The sequence below is a fragment of the Simochromis diagramma genome, unplaced genomic scaffold (assembly GCF_900408965.1).
Source record: "Simochromis diagramma unplaced genomic scaffold, fSimDia1.1 OVJJ01000566.1, whole genome shotgun sequence".
NCBI classification, from domain to species: domain Eukaryota; kingdom Metazoa; phylum Chordata; class Actinopteri; order Cichliformes; family Cichlidae; genus Simochromis; species Simochromis diagramma.
The window spans coordinates 375245-390879 of NW_024387387.1; the positions used below are offsets into that span (position 1 = coordinate 375245).

The following is a 15635-nucleotide window of genomic DNA, read 5'->3' on the forward strand; positions in this document are numbered from 1 at the left end:
GGATCACTGTCACAGGTGAGGAGCTTCACTCTGATTTCACCTCTTATTTCATCCACATATTCACCTGAACAGGTGGGATTCTCTCTGCAGGTAAACCAACAACTACAGCTTCATCTTTCATTTCTTCTCCCTTCAGCCTTGTGTTCAGAGTGGTCTTCTACCTGGTGGTGCTCTGTCCATACTTAATCTTCGCTGTCCTCACAGTGTCTTTATAATGACACATACCCACAGGTGACCCACAGACACCACATGTTCATCAGGTTTCACTCACCACAGAGCATCACTTCTGAAGCAGACCTCATGTTCTGTCAGATTTCATATTTCTTATTAATGATTCTATTGTGTCTCTGTGGTTCTCACTTGCCTTCATCTGTCATCTTTATTCTGGAGATGATTCGGATAAATGGACTCTAAAGTACTCTAAATGTACTTATGTGGTCAATTGAACTATATTGGTATTTACTCTGTACTACACTATACTGAAATCACATATTGGGTTAAATTGAGATATATACCATAAAATTATATTGAAACACGAGCATTCTGTTTTCAATATTTTTAATCATGTTAAAAAATTATTAAAATCTTTATTCATAATACTGAGAAATTATTCTTTATTAGCCTCTCTGATTCTTCTTCATACTTGTTCAAACTCTGCAGAAGAATCTATTCTGTAAGTCTCTCTGAGGCCTGTACAATATCTCAGAGATAAGAAATTACCATTGTTATCACGCTGCAATTGTTTTTTCTGTATTTGTTCTTTTACAAAAAGTTTACTTCTGAATATAAACTTTGAACAGCAACTCTGTGGCTCTTCAGTACTCCTCTTCATTCTCGTGTCTCCTCCGCTCCACCATCTCTCTTTCTATTTTCACTGGCATGCTTGACTTCCTGGGCTTCTTCTTTGGCACGGGGTCAATTGACTCCGGCTGCCACCGATTTCCTTCGCAGTAATGGGATGCTCTCTGAGTGTCACAACTTTCTTGGGAAATTGGGGTGGTGCTGGAAGAATGGTTAGTCAGAAGGGGGTGTTTGATTTTGTCTGTTGCAGAACTGACTACAGGGATCAGAGAGGGAGGGGAACCTAGAGAAGAAGCAGTATGAACTGAATGGAGGTGGGGTGGAAGCGGAGGCAAGACCTGGGGGTTATTTAAGGCAAAGGTGGGATTGGTGTGTTGGTTCTGGTGTTGAAGAGGGGAAGAAACAGGAGTTGAGTCAGCGTGATGTGGCATGCTCTGGAGAAAGCAATGTTGGAGGTTTTTGTGACCATTTAAGCCACTCCCCACAGTGTGCACATGTGCCTGTGAATCCTTAGTATGTTTCCAAAATGTGTTGGCATTTTCCTTTTTCCTATACACATACATGTGACTGTCTTGTGTGTTTTTGCGAGCCTGTTTAGAGCCATGTATCTGTGTATCAGTGTGAACGCTTGTGTGGTCAGAGTGTAAGCTTCTGTAGGTGTCTCTGCTGCTGCTCGTGTGAAGTCTTGGGTTTGGGTTGGCGCTGTGTCGGTTTCGACTACGCAGCGAGCTGAAGACCATGGTGCAGCCTGCCACTGTACAGCGATGTTTGATCTTCAGATGGACAGCGTTGTAGTGGATCTTCAGTGTTCCTGCACAAATTAAAATGGGATTTTTATTAGGTTACTACCGAGCTACAAATAAAAACTTTTCAGGGCTGAAAATTAAATGGTATTAAATTAAATTCAAAGTTTCTTTTCATTAATGCTGGTGTATGATTCAAAAATGAGATCATTAATAGACAAGAGTAGTAGACCTTGAATTAAATCTTCTGGAATTAAATCGGACAGACACAGGCCATTTTTATAGGCTGCTTTACTGGCAGAAAAAAGACTCTCTAAGTATACCATGAAGTAAGGGATAGAGTCTAAAGATAGAGTAAGGAAATAGAGAATATTCAATTGGAGTAAGGGGAACCCCAAGAAAACAAGATAAACTATATAGGACCCAAAACAGAACCCTGTGGTACTCCAAAAAATACTTTGTTATTCAAATTTATAACTAACTGCATGTCTGTAGCAGTACTTGTACATAACCCTCACAGACATGAGTAGAACATGCAAACTTTACAAAATGAGGCCCCAACCAGATGGTGGATTCAAACCAAGGACCTTCTTGCTTGGAGATAACAGTGCCAACCACCACACCACCATGCTGCAGTTAGCGGGGTTAGGTTAATTAGCGATTCTGAATTGTCCAAAGAGGGTTAGGGTTAGGGGAATGGTTGCCTGTCTCTCTGGGTTTGTCCTGTGACAGACTGGTGACCTGCCAAGGGTGTACCCTGCCTCTCGCCCTAAGAGAGCTGGGATAGGCTCCAGCCCAACCCGCGACTCTGAATTGGATAAGTGGAAGAAAATGGCGGCATGGATGTTGTACATAATACTAGCATGTTTAATGTTAGTCTTGTTTAAGCTGTCAGTAAACCATTTAAGGATGCGTAACTAACATTTACTTTCTATAGTAACAGCATAGATTACGCGGTTAGCCAGCTAGCTGTAACTTAGTTACACAATATCCATCTGATGTTTTTAACTTTGTCCAAGTAAATTTTGTTATCATATCACCAGTATAGTGATACTGAGGTATACATTACACATTCTGGTCTCTCATTTTTGCACAAGACACTTGATATACAGCACATATAAAAGTGCAACACAAAAATTAAGTCCTATATTTATACTAAAGGATAATTTATAGTATATATATATATACATATATATATATATATTTTTTTTCTTTTTCTTTCAGACTCTATTATTGCACACACACACTCACAAAGGCCTGAGGATCCATACCTTTGTCATAGAAGCTTTTCCCGCAAACGCCACAGCAGACCCTCCCTTTCCGACCTCCTGCAGCAGATGAAGGGACAGAGCAGAGGGTGGAGGGGAGTGGATGGAGGGTGGTAGATGAGGAGGGGGGAGGATGCAGGGAGGAAGAAAGTGAGGCAGTGGGAAGAGGACAAAGGAAAGATGAGGAGAAGGAAGGGAGAGGATGTAGAGAAGAAGAATGGGAGCCTGGCACTTTTTGGGAAATCTTCAAAGGTGAGGACGGAGAGGGGGAGATGGGTGAAAAGACTGAAGAGGAAGAAATGATTGTCGATGGGTTTAAGGTAGGAGAAAGGGAAAAGTCACTCTCGTGTTTGGCTGTTCCCCTCTGAAGGTCATAGTCCTGCTCACTGTGGAAGGAGGGATACCACAGCGAGCGAGGCGGGCTTGGCTTATCGGGGTCTGCTTTGACTTTTACGGCCAGTTCTCCTATACACTGAGGTAAGATTGGATCATTCTCTTGGTCTGTTCTTCCTCCTTCTGGCTTGTGCTTCTCAACCAATTTGCTGCAATGGGACTTTCGTAGAAACTGTGTCAGCTTACTGGGAGGAATAAGCTCCTGATAGAAAAAAAGATGGTAATTGTAAATGTAAGAAGCCTAAATCTGGAGGAAATTTAATGTAAGAGGTTTCGAGTATTTAAAAAACTTAATATCATTTGATTACCTTAGTGGGAGAAACCAAACAGTGGAAGGCCGAGCTTGGAAAATGGAATGGCAGCAGAAAAGAAAGTCCACCAGCAAACTTTTCAAAATGGCGGACATTATTGTTGTGGTCAGCAGGACTGCTTTTTTCTAAATGACAGACACTGGTCACCAGTCGTGAATCTCCTCTTGAACTCCTTAACATCGTCATCGTTCCTTCTTTCGTGCTTGACTGGCAGCTGCTGTGTGTGGGTTTCAGCTCAGGATCAGAGAGGATTTCAGCACCGTCTGCAGTCTGAAGCATCAACTCGACTATGGGTCGCGTCTCTCCAAAGCGAAGGAACTGTTTGAAGATGAGCACTTCTTCTTCTGGAGTCACCATAAACCAGCGGTCCAAAACTTTTCCACTGGGAAACTGCAGAGAACGAAAGCTCTTTTAAGTTTGGTTGTTGGAAAACGTCCATCATGCGCTGCTTTTAATCAGTTAATTACTGTAAATCTAAAGTGATGCTTTGAGAGCACGTGAGGAGAGGTTCCTACTGGCACGAAAAGTCAAAAAGCTTGCTTAGCTGGATGGACTTATTTTTAAACAGTTGTTTTCTAGTCTTACTAACTACTCAAAGTATTTTAGGCTCAAGTCATATTTACACTGACATTCATACTTTTTACACTTTTCAGCACTTCTTCATCTGAGGACAATTTAAAATCGACATGCAACAGTTGTTTTATAACTTCAGCAGAATGAGTGTACATTACGTGTGAATAGTGAAGAACTAGTCCAAATCTGCTAAAACAGAAGCAGGAGCAGTTTTAAAAACAGAAATTCAAGTTTTAGTTTTCTCATTAGTTTCTAAATATCATCCACCTTTTAATCCGAGCCACAGTTATAAAAGCAATTCTTGTTTTTTTCCTCTGGGATCTGGTGAAAGGTCTGTACTTCTTCTTACCTGGGTTTAGTAAAGGCTTACATCTAATTGGTGCCTTTTGAATGCCCCCAAACTACAAACTCAATTTTGAGAATCCTTAACTTAAAAACCAAAAGGTAAAGAATATACTCATGCTTGCTGGTTTACAATTAATTTGTAATTATTTAATGTTAATCATATATTCGTTTTAGCTGTTACTTCTTCATATGGTATCACAAAGTACAGGTTATTTTAATGTCAGACATTAGATGTTCATATTCACTCAGTCACTACTGTGAGTAGTTTACCTGCAGCATGTAGCCTCTAACATAATCCCCCAAATTCCAGCCCAAAGTGTGAAGTATGTGTCCGACCTGGAAAAGAGAAAAAGTAAATTCAAACGGCTTCTCTGCATTACTACCAATCACAGAGGTGCACTTGTTTACCTGCTCTGGGGTCAGGATGCTGTAGAGGCGGTCCAGCAATATCTTGAGACGAACAGGAATGGCCTGAGCTCCGTACAAGACCAGGGAGCTCAGGTCGAACACCACCCCAGGACCAGCCACCTCCACTGGACCACAGCTGGAGGGAGGCTGGGCCTGGAGCTTCTCCAGTGCTGAAGGGGCAAATACAGTTTCCAAGTTTTGTATTTATAAAAATGAAAAATGAGTTACATCAGTGATAATCTGGTGATTAAAAAATATACAAAAAGGTCAACAGTGATAAGATGCCTCTGAAGGCCAGCCACAGGTACGACTCACCTGTTTGTCAAAGCAACAGATGTGTGTTTACCATCTACACACTGCAACATTTGTGTGTGCGAGTGTACAGATGCTTACTCCAGATGCTCACGCTGATGTGATGACAGCGACACCTGACTCCATGTCACCATAGTGACAGCACACATCTGCACTCTGAGGGCTAACATGACTACTGACATTTTGTCAAGAAGTTTGTTTTCCACGACTTCACGTTACAAAAAGAAGCCGACTCTGACTCAATACTTAGCTTCGTCAGACACATGACCTCTGTTTTACATATCAAAAAGCACAGTTTTATTTATTGAAATTTATTTAACACAGTTTAATTAAATATTGCCATTTGGGGACTCAAATTTTATTAAACCTATATAAACATTTTTTTTTCAGTCTCCAGGACTTTGCAATACACACATCTGTTCGAATACCTGCATCACGGGGACATTAACCTGTCACCTATATTATGGAGACAGTTTTTTATTATCAATAATCATTAAGGCTAATGTACCTGTCCTCTCAAATACAAACAGTGTATGTAACAGTGTAATATAAAATGTGTATCCATGGTATTACCATGTGCCACCCAGCCATGTCCACAGCAATCACATGACCTGAGCTGTACACTTCCTGGTCTGAAACACACGCAGCTGCAGCAGGATAAAGTGCACCTGATGGACTGCCGAAGCACGACACATTTGAGACTTAAACATTTGCATTTTCCACTTTGACATATTTGTAATAAAACACAAACGTGTTTGCCTCATTAACAGAGTCGGTACCTCCTCTGGGTCTGGAGTCATCCTCACGTCTCGGTCCTGCAGTCAGAACAGAAACATCAGCTCAGGCCTCTGATTGGTCAAATACAACGTAACCTCTATCTGACTGGTCACTGTGATTATTTAAAACTTTATGAATATTTATCATAAATGTGCTGATGACTTCTTTTTTGCAGACATGATTCACCACTGTTTTAAGTACCAATGCAATTGGGTGGAATTGTGAGTGTGATTAATGATAATCAGTTAGTGAAATTCCTTTTTGATAACTGGGTTTTGATCACAACTTATTAAGATTCATATGAAGTACTGTTTTAACATAATATATAATATTATATAGCATTATATATTAATATCTTTATTATTATTATATTCTTATTAATCATTAATGTACAATTTCTTTTCCTTCTTTCTCAGAAATGGTCAGACTTATTATATATTTTATTTTGTTATATAGTTAATATAATTTTAAATGATGTTAAACAATCTGTTTTAAAAAATATTTCTATTTTATGCTCATTTAAATTCATTTAATTTAGTGTGTTTCCAACTTTCTTGTTTAACAAATCAGATTTTTTTTATTGTTGAGTGAAATCGTTTTTATATATTTGAGATATAATTTTTTCCCTGATATAGACACTGTATATTTTGTTGAAAATGTAGTGAAATTAATATTTAGATGTTCTTTCTTCATGATTTAAAGTTATTAGAATGTTTATATTATATATAAAAAAAAGACATACTGACCTTTCTTGCCGATGTTAAATTCTCCACTGATGAACAAAAACAGCTCTTCTTTCTATTTTGAACCTTTTCCTTTTTTATTAGGATTCTTGGTTTTTATTTTCCTTTCCTTGTGGTTCTTCTTGTCTTTTTATTTCTTCATTTCTTTTTTCCGTCTTTCCCTCCTCCTCCTGCTCACTCTGTCTTCTCATTTCTTTCTATCTCTCCAGTACAAAACTCCACTTTTCTCTCTCCCTCATGTATTTATTTTCCTTTTTAGGGCGCTCCATCCTTTGACTCCACCCTCTAGCTGCACTCACTGGATGTGATTGAGCCCTTTTGTTCTTTGTCTCCCACCCTGACAGAATATCATGATTATGATAATGGCAATGATGCTGATGGTAGTTTCATGTTTCTGATGCTTTTCAAAACAGAAGTTGGAAAACTATCTGAAATAAGCAAATAATAATAACAATCATGTGTTGTTGTTTTTTTTGTTGAAAACCTTTAAGCCACACACCCAGCATCCCCACCACAAAAACGGAGGTCAGAAGTTTCAAATATAAAAATTAAACAAATTTGGTATGGATAATCAGAATCATAAGAATTAATTAATCCAAGGAGAAATTGTATTATTACAGACACTCAGCCCTTTAAAGCCCAAATCATGATATAGTTGCCAAATTTATTGAAATTATTGTGTTTATTGAATCATCTGACATTTTTGTAAAATAATGTAAGTCATATATAAAAAAATAGGGCCAAACGGAAATGAAATATTTCAAAGTTAAAAACCCCCAACAGTATATACAAAATGTTACAAGTGAAAACAATCCAGATGTCACAAGGAGGAGATAAACTTTGATACTCACAGGTGGGAATAATTTCCTGTGATATTTTGTGATGCATCACATGATGTTGATTGAGTCTTTTACTGAATGCGCTTCTGTGGCTGTCCAGCATGATTTTAAGAGAATATGAAACAGTATCTACTGACTGACGCTTGGACAGCTTCCTCCTTTCTGAAACCTGGTGCATTACTGGCATTGGGGATCAGTTTAATTAGTCTGTTGTTATCTGCTGCACCACCACACCACAGCCTCATCAAACATCCTGAGCATCATCTAGCACATGTTAAAATACCTCGGTCACATCAGAAAATGATTTTTGCAGGTGTTTTCTTTTTGCAGCATTTTTATTTTTTGCAAGTGTTTTCTGAAGTTGCAGTCCGTTTGGCTTCTCAGGGCCACCGTAGAAGAGGGCCATGTGACACATCAAACTTATTGGTAATGTCACAAGAAAAACAATGGTGTGCTTGGTTTCAACGTAACTTTATTCTTTCATGAGTTATTTACAAGTTTCTGACCACTTATAAAACGTGTTCAATGTGCTGCCCACTGTGTTGGATTGTCAATGCAACCCTCTTCTCCCCCTCTTCACACACTGATAGCAACACCACAGGAGAATTGCCAGCACAGGCATCCAGTATCCGTAGTTTCAGGTGCTGCACATCTTGTATCTTCACACCATAGACAATTGCCTTCAGATGACCGCAAAGATAAAAGTCTAAGGGGGTCAGATCGGGAGACCTTGGGGGCCATTCAACTGGCCCACGATGACCAATCCACTTTCCAGGAAACTGTTCATCTAGGAATCCTCGGACCCGGCACCCATAATGTAGTGGTGCACCATCTTGCTGGAAAAACTAAGGGAACGTGCCAGCTTCAGTGCATAAAGAGGGAAACACATCATCATGTAGCAATTTCAAATATCCAGTGGCCTTGAGGTTACCATTGATGAAGAATGGACCCACTATCGTTGTACCCCATATACCACACCAAACCATCACTTTTGTTGTTCCAACAGTCTTGGAGGGATCCATCCAATGTGGGTTAGTGTCAGACCAATAGCGTTGGTTTTGTTTGTTAACTTCACCATTCACATAAAAGTTTGCCTCATCACTGAACAAAATCTTCTGCGTGAACTGAGGGTCCTGTTCCAATTTTTGTTTTGCCCATTCTGCAGATTCTGTGCCGATCTGGGTCATCCTCGTTGAGATGCTGCAGTAGCTGGAGTTTGTAAGGCTGCCATTTGTGAGTAGCTAATATCTGCTGAAGGGATGTTCGGCTAATGCCACTTTCCAGTGACATGCGGCGAGTGCTACGCTGTGGGCTCTTGCTGAATGAAGCTAGGACAGCCACTGATGTTTCTTCATTAGTCACAGTTTTCTTGCATCCACATTTTGGCAAATCCAACACTGAACCAGTTTCACGAAACTTAGCGAGCAGTTTGCTGACTGTAGCATGGGAGATGGGTGGTTTCGTAGGGTGTCTTGCATTGAAATCTGCTGCAATGACCCGGTTACTGCGTTCACCAGATATCAACACAATTTCGATCCGCTCCTCACGTGTTAACCTCTTCGACATGTCAATGGCTGTGAACAAAGAGAAACTTGTAAATAACTCATGAAAGAATAAAGTTACGTTGAAACAAAGCACACCATTGTTTTTCTTGCGACATTACCAATAAGTTGATGTGTCACATGGCCCTCTTCCTATTGAAAAAACAAAAGTTGTATCCAAGATGGCCGACTTCTAAATGGCCACCATGATCACCACCCATCTTGAGGAGTTTGCCCCCTCACATATACTAATGTGCCACAAACAGGACTTTAATATCACCAACCATTCCCATGTTATTACGGTGTATCTATATAAATGGCCCACCCTGTAGATTTCTGCATGTGCAAAACAAACAAAAAAAATTAATTGCAAAGAAACTCAGAAGCTAGTCAAAAAGAGAATAAAGTACACAACAGTATGTGCATTTAGAAAGGATAAGCAAGCCATGCAGTGCTTGCCCAGAAATCTAAAAATCAATTAAAATGTTTTATCCGTTGAAACGAAAATTGTTTCCACCTTCTTTTAGCCATAGTCCTGGTTGCAGATTTAAAAACTGACATCATATTACTTTGTTTCTTTCACAGGTCATCTAATGTGAGAGACACCGCTCTAAGACTACTAAATAAATAAGGCTGCCCTTGGTGTGTCCATCAGCATCTGTGTCCCCTGAGAAACAGCTTCCCCCAGGGAGGAAGGTTCCCCACCCGAGGGTCAGATTGAATCAGGGTGACAGTGGGACTTCTGCCCTGCAGTTAGAAACAGCAACAAGGTTAAATTGATTATATCGTCCTGAGAGTTTTGTTCTCTCAGAGCTTTAATGAAGCAGTCAAGTTCTGTTGTGAATAAAAAGAAAGAAACGTCACACTGTTCCAACTAAAGGAAGTTAAAGTGTTTTTTTTTTAAAGAATCTGATCTGATCGTCGGCTAAATCTGAGGCATTGGGAGATAATAATAAATGTTTCTGCTGCACAAATATGTAATTTTCTCTTGTTAAGGACTAAGTTTAGTTATTACCTTTCTCTGTGCGTTTCTCAATAATCTTATCTCTGTATAGATCTTTAAAATAACTAAAATTTTAAAATAATTTCCTCCGTTGAGCGCTGTAACTTTCCATATCTAAATACTTTGGGTTACATCCAGAAGTTGAATAATCTGAGACTTGTTTTGGATAGTTACTGCTCAAGATTTTATTTTATTTTTTTTAAAGTGATCGGCATATATTTTTGTTCACGTTTGTTCACTACACATTTAATTCTTTCTTGGAGCCTTTTTTAAATTAATCTTAAGACCAAAGAGAGATGGAATTAACTATTTCATAAGACATAAAATAAGATGACTGATGAAATATGTCAATGTATTTATTGGTGTTAGAATAAAACTAGTGTAATTGATGTTACCACCCAAATCCTAAACAAAGTACTTTTAATGTTTTTAAAAACCTTTAATTAGAACATTTATTTAGGCTTGATTAAGAGCCCATTATGCAGATTTAGGACAAAAAGAACATTTTAAATTAAGCTGTGAATTAAAATAATCCAGTAGACCAGAGTTCAGTTCAGTCCTTCACACAGAGATCAGCAGAAGAAAAAAACAGTCATACCAGAAGCAGAGAGACTTCACAGTTGTTCCTCATGGGAACTGAAACGACCTGAAAAGTTTCTTGTATTGTTGCTGTGAGGTGGAGGCACTCGCATACAGTGAAGGTAGGGCTGTTGGACAGGCTGTCTGTCTGCTGGGATCCAATGGACCTCTTTCCCGTTTTGATGTCGTACTAATTAAAATATCAGACGATAACACCCCGTTAGCGCGTGATCATCGCCGCTCCCTGACATACTTCCTGAGCAGAACCTCTCTGAGGGGTGGTGTTTGAAACACAGCAGCGGACCACCCCCTCTTTCTCCTCGTCCTGATGTGTGTTTGTAAGTCCTGGTCCTGTACTCTTGGCTCAGTCTACAGGAAACTCAGTGAACCAGGTTACACTGGCTCTCCAACACTTTAACATTAAAGTATGTTTGAAACAACACTTTAACTCAAGGTGTTTAAAAATACTTTAGGTGCTTTTGTGAATGAACTTTTTGGTAGTTGCAAATGTTGCTTTTACAGCTTTTTGTTGCCATGTCCTCCTAACTTGTTTGAGATGTGTTGCTGCCATCAAAGTCAAAATGAACTAATATTTTTCTTTAAAAGGCTCATTTTCTTAGTTTAAACATTTAAAATGTTTCATGGATTCTATTGTGAATAAAATGTGGGTTTATGAGATTATTGGAAATTGGCCGGCATTTGTATACGCTGCACTAAGATGGCCTGTATTTGTATAGCGCTTTACTCACTCCCTAAGGACCCCAAAGCGCTTTACGCTACATTCAGTCATTCACCCATTCACACACTGGCAATGGCAAGCGACGTTGTAGCCACAGCCACCCTGGGGCACACTGACAGAGGCGAGGCTGCCGGACACTGGCGCCACCGGGCCCTCTGACCACCACCAGTAGGCAAACATGGGGTTAGTATCTTGCCCAAGGATATTCGGCATGCAGCCAGGAGGCAGCCTGGGATCGAACCACCGACCTTCTGATTTGTGGCTGACCTGCTCTGCCACCTGAGCTACAGCCACAAATTGGTTTTGGTTTTTTAAATTCACATTTTACACAGTGTCCCAACTTTATTGATTACTTTAGATCAATTCATCTCTAAACATGTGATTCTGAGACGATGCAAATGCATGACGAAGTTGACATTCTGCTTCAAACTCAATTCAAATGATCTAAACAGGAATGAAGAATGTGTGGCCCCTTGGTGTGATCCAACCTGACTTTCAGCTGTTCTAAAGAGTTTATTCAAACTAGCTCTTTCCTCAGGCCCCCTGCACATGTTTGGGTTTAGTATTCCTGATCTCCATTTAAACAGCTAATACATTAAAAATTTGCTCTGCTTCCAGCATGGCTTTTCCCCGTCTGTCACTTTTCTGCCATTTGTCACCTCAAACGTTGAGTTCAGCGGGCTCCAGAGGTGAATTTTACATGACACTAAAGACTCTGTGTGTGTTTTGTGGTAAACATATATTTAACAGGACATGTTGAGTGCCTGAGTGTGTCCTCTCTTTCCATCTTCGTTCCTCCCCCACTCTTTGCAGTCCCTTATCCCACCCCCTTTGTATCTGTGTCATTGCTCTGGAGAGTGAGAGGGTTTCTCTTTGTAGCGAGTCCAACTTGGCAGCAATGCAGTCACTGCTGGGAAAGTGTGTGTTTAAGTGTGGGCTTAAATGAAATGTGTGCGCTGTCACAGGTGGAACTAGGACAGCATGCTGGGAGGACTCGGAGATGGAGAAGAAAAGTTTGTGGAGTATTCATATGGGAGATCGAGAACAGAAACAGGACGCTGACACCTTTTAATTCATTCTTTTTGTACTGATGTTTTGTTTTCTTTCGGTGTTCCAGCCTTTAGTCGTATTATTATTTAATGAACAGGAGGCTCAAACTTGGAAGAAAGTTCCTATGATGTTGATAGAAAAACAAACCCATGAAAAGGCGGCTCTTTCAGGTCTTTAATCCTGTTACAGTTTGAGGATCGCGCTGTGGATTAACGTCTGTCATGTGTGTGAAAGGATAACATGGGATTAAGTTGCTGTTTGACATTTCGCGGTGTCACATCAGACATCAGACTTCAGAGCAGAGGCCGATTCATCACATGAAACAAGTCAGGGCTTATTATCAATACTTTAATGTGGCTGCCGATGGGTAACGATACTCCACCCATCTGCAAACGGCAGGTTTGCAATCCTAAAGTCATCCTGCAAATGAAGTAGCTGTATTTACTGATCTTTAACAAGTTTCAGAGGAACGACTATGGTTAAGAAGAAAAACTGGACAATTTCACAGATGATTTAAACCATTTGAGAAGGTAATTACCACACAGTTCTAGTGTTCTCTTGAATACTAAGGGCTTCGATTTTGGCACTCTCTAAAGAGAGAAATGGTTTAACCTTCCATAACCAAATTTCCACGACCAAAGAACAAACAGAATCAGAACGAACTTGTAATATTTGAACCTCAAAACTGAAAACCAATTACTTACTCAACAAATATCCAGATCACCATGAACAATATACCCAAGCACTTGGACTCATAGTCCATCAAACACCATTGAAACACTACTAACCATTATAGGCCTGGGGTTCTCAGATAATTCTTTAATATACCATCAAGGTGCACCTTTTGATTTGCCTTTGACTCTCTGGACTACCATTGAGCCAAAACAATTTTCCCCTTTCAGATCTTCACACCTGCAAATGTCTCAAACTGACTGTAAAGATAAAGTTTGTCAGTTTGTTTAGTTTTTGAAGTTCCTGATCTCATACACAGTAAATTCTGCTATATTTCATGCATTTAAACATGAAAGTAGTCCTTAACAAATTTGCCTGAACTCTGTAGAGGTTTAAGAATTACAAATAAAAAGCGCAGAAACATTTTGCTTCATTGAAAACCTCCTGGATATTATTCCATGGAGGTTAGCATTCTGTTATTGACATATGGCCACTCCGTCACATCTACGAGAAGAGCCAATATTGTGGATGGATACTATCAGGTTTTCGTCCCCAGTGTAAATATTTTTACTTCACAGATTCTAACAGTCACAGGAGACATTGTATTTGTATGTAATTTTCTGGGAAACGCTGAGATAAGCAGCCTCGAGTGCAGCTGCTGGTCACTGTGGCACGAGTCGAAGCGGTTAAAGCCGGCGATCCTGTTGTGTCGCTGCATGCCGGAGCTTATCTTTGTTTCTGGATTACATTTTTTATCCTCTGAGGGAATTCACAGCTCCTCAGCTGGCCTCAGATTTGTCATTTGAATCTGGTTTTCTATGAGAGAAGCTGCTGCTTCATCAGGAATTAAACTTAATCTGTCGTTTGAGAGCGGGACAAACTCTGACCGCTGCCTCCTGTTCAATGAACCTGTCACTTTTCTATTGGTGGAAAACACTAACCCAGCTGTCCTCTCTGTGATGCTAAGCTAAGCTACCCACTCCTTTCAAAGCAAATGACAGAGGAGTCAACAGCTGAAGGAGGGAGACAGCTTTTACCCGATTCCAGTGACTGTCAAGGAAAAAGCTTTCTGTGCACACCAGCAGTTTCTTTGATAGAGACTTTAAAGCTTGCATGCTAAATAAAACTAAAACTGTGTAATCTGTGACAAATAAATACTCTAAAAAAAGTAAGCTGGGAAGGACTGGCCACCAGGACTCATAACTGAAAAGGTGAGAGCAGGTCAGCAGGTCATGTTACGCCCACTGAAAACGGTCTTTGTATTGATAAGAGCTGAAGTTTAATTAGGACTGAGTGGCACTTATGTGTATTTTTTCTTTTCTCTTTGAGTTAATTTTGTTTCTCTTTGAGTGCAAAGAAGAACTCAAGACAACAGTAAAAAGCAGAGAATATAAGTTGGATATAAGTATGAAAGGAAGAGTGTAAGACAGGAGGGGGAGCTCAAAGGGACTCCTCAGAGACAGAGAAAAAAAAAACGACGAACCCCTCCAGAGGAAAGAGGAGAGTCGCGTTCAGCTGAATCAGCGCGGCTCTCTGTGTGTCAGCAGCTTAAGTCACTTTGTAAAGACGTCACACACTCAGAGCCCGAGGACATTTCTTTGGCCGTCTCATGGTAATGCCAAATAAAAAAAAAGAAGCACACACAGCCTGAGGCTTCACACACACACCGAGTTATTGTGCTGATGCAGTAGTTATGAAATGTTTGTCTTGATTGCTTTTCCTGCTGGAAAACTTTTGTTTTCACAACTTCAGTTTTGATCTTTAATGTTTTTTATTTTTGCAATATTTTGTTTGGAGGAATTTGTTTCTCTCTGAGGTCATGTATGTTTAAACTTAGTGGTCATTCAGTGTTCCTGAGATTATTATTTTTTGCTTAGTTTATTTATTTAATTGGATAATTGTAATTTTCCTTTAAGTCATTTGTTTTCTACTTTTTCCTCTTAAGGACTCATTTTGTGTCTGTGATGATGTCCTGTGTCCTTATAGATTATTTGGGGTTATTTTTTTGTTTGTGATCATTTTGCTCTTTTAAAAATTATTTGTTGTGTTCAGTTACTTACAGATTAGCAAAATGAAAATGCTGCCGTCACTCCTTAGTGTTTTTTTTTAATTTTTAATTCCGAACAATGAAAATCTGACAATAAATAAGTAAAAACAAATACAATAAACAAAAAACATACATTTATATTTCTTTAGCTGTTCTGCTTTAGCTGGACATGTATCTGCTCGTGAGTTCTGTGTGCAAACAAACAAAATTTCAGCTCACACGAGAGCGAAAAAGTAACACGAACAGATAATCTGCAGTGAGGTAACTGAGTAAAACCGACTGAACACACTAAAGAAGAATTTTCACGCTTTCTCTGTGATGTTTTCTTTCACATGAATCGTTTGAGAACGCACTCGGCCACAGCACACGAGCAGTAGCGTCTGAGTGACAGCAGCTCTGGTGGCAGCGGCAGCTGCTGATCCGTCACCGAGTCGCCGTCGTAACGCTCGACCATCTGGCCTTCACGCGTCTGTCACCAGACAGCTGTGGAG

General features: G+C 39.8%; 1 protein-coding gene across 1 annotated transcript; it reads right to left on the reverse strand.

Annotated features, from left to right (window-relative positions):
* Positions 1-636: 636 nt before the first annotated feature.
* LOC120720221 (zinc finger protein basonuclin-2-like) lies at positions 637-15598 on the reverse strand. Its single transcript, XM_040009853.1, has 7 exons — positions 15511-15598; positions 5728-5913; positions 4843-5012; positions 4705-4770; positions 3514-3906; positions 2816-3446; positions 637-1612 (listed from the first exon to the last, which is right to left on the reverse strand). Exons 1-7 carry the CDS (start codon positions 15596-15598, stop codon positions 816-818), a joined length of 2331 nt encoding a protein of 776 aa, XP_039865787.1. The 3' UTR covers positions 637-815.
* Between the last annotated feature and the right edge of the window lie 37 nt (positions 15599-15635).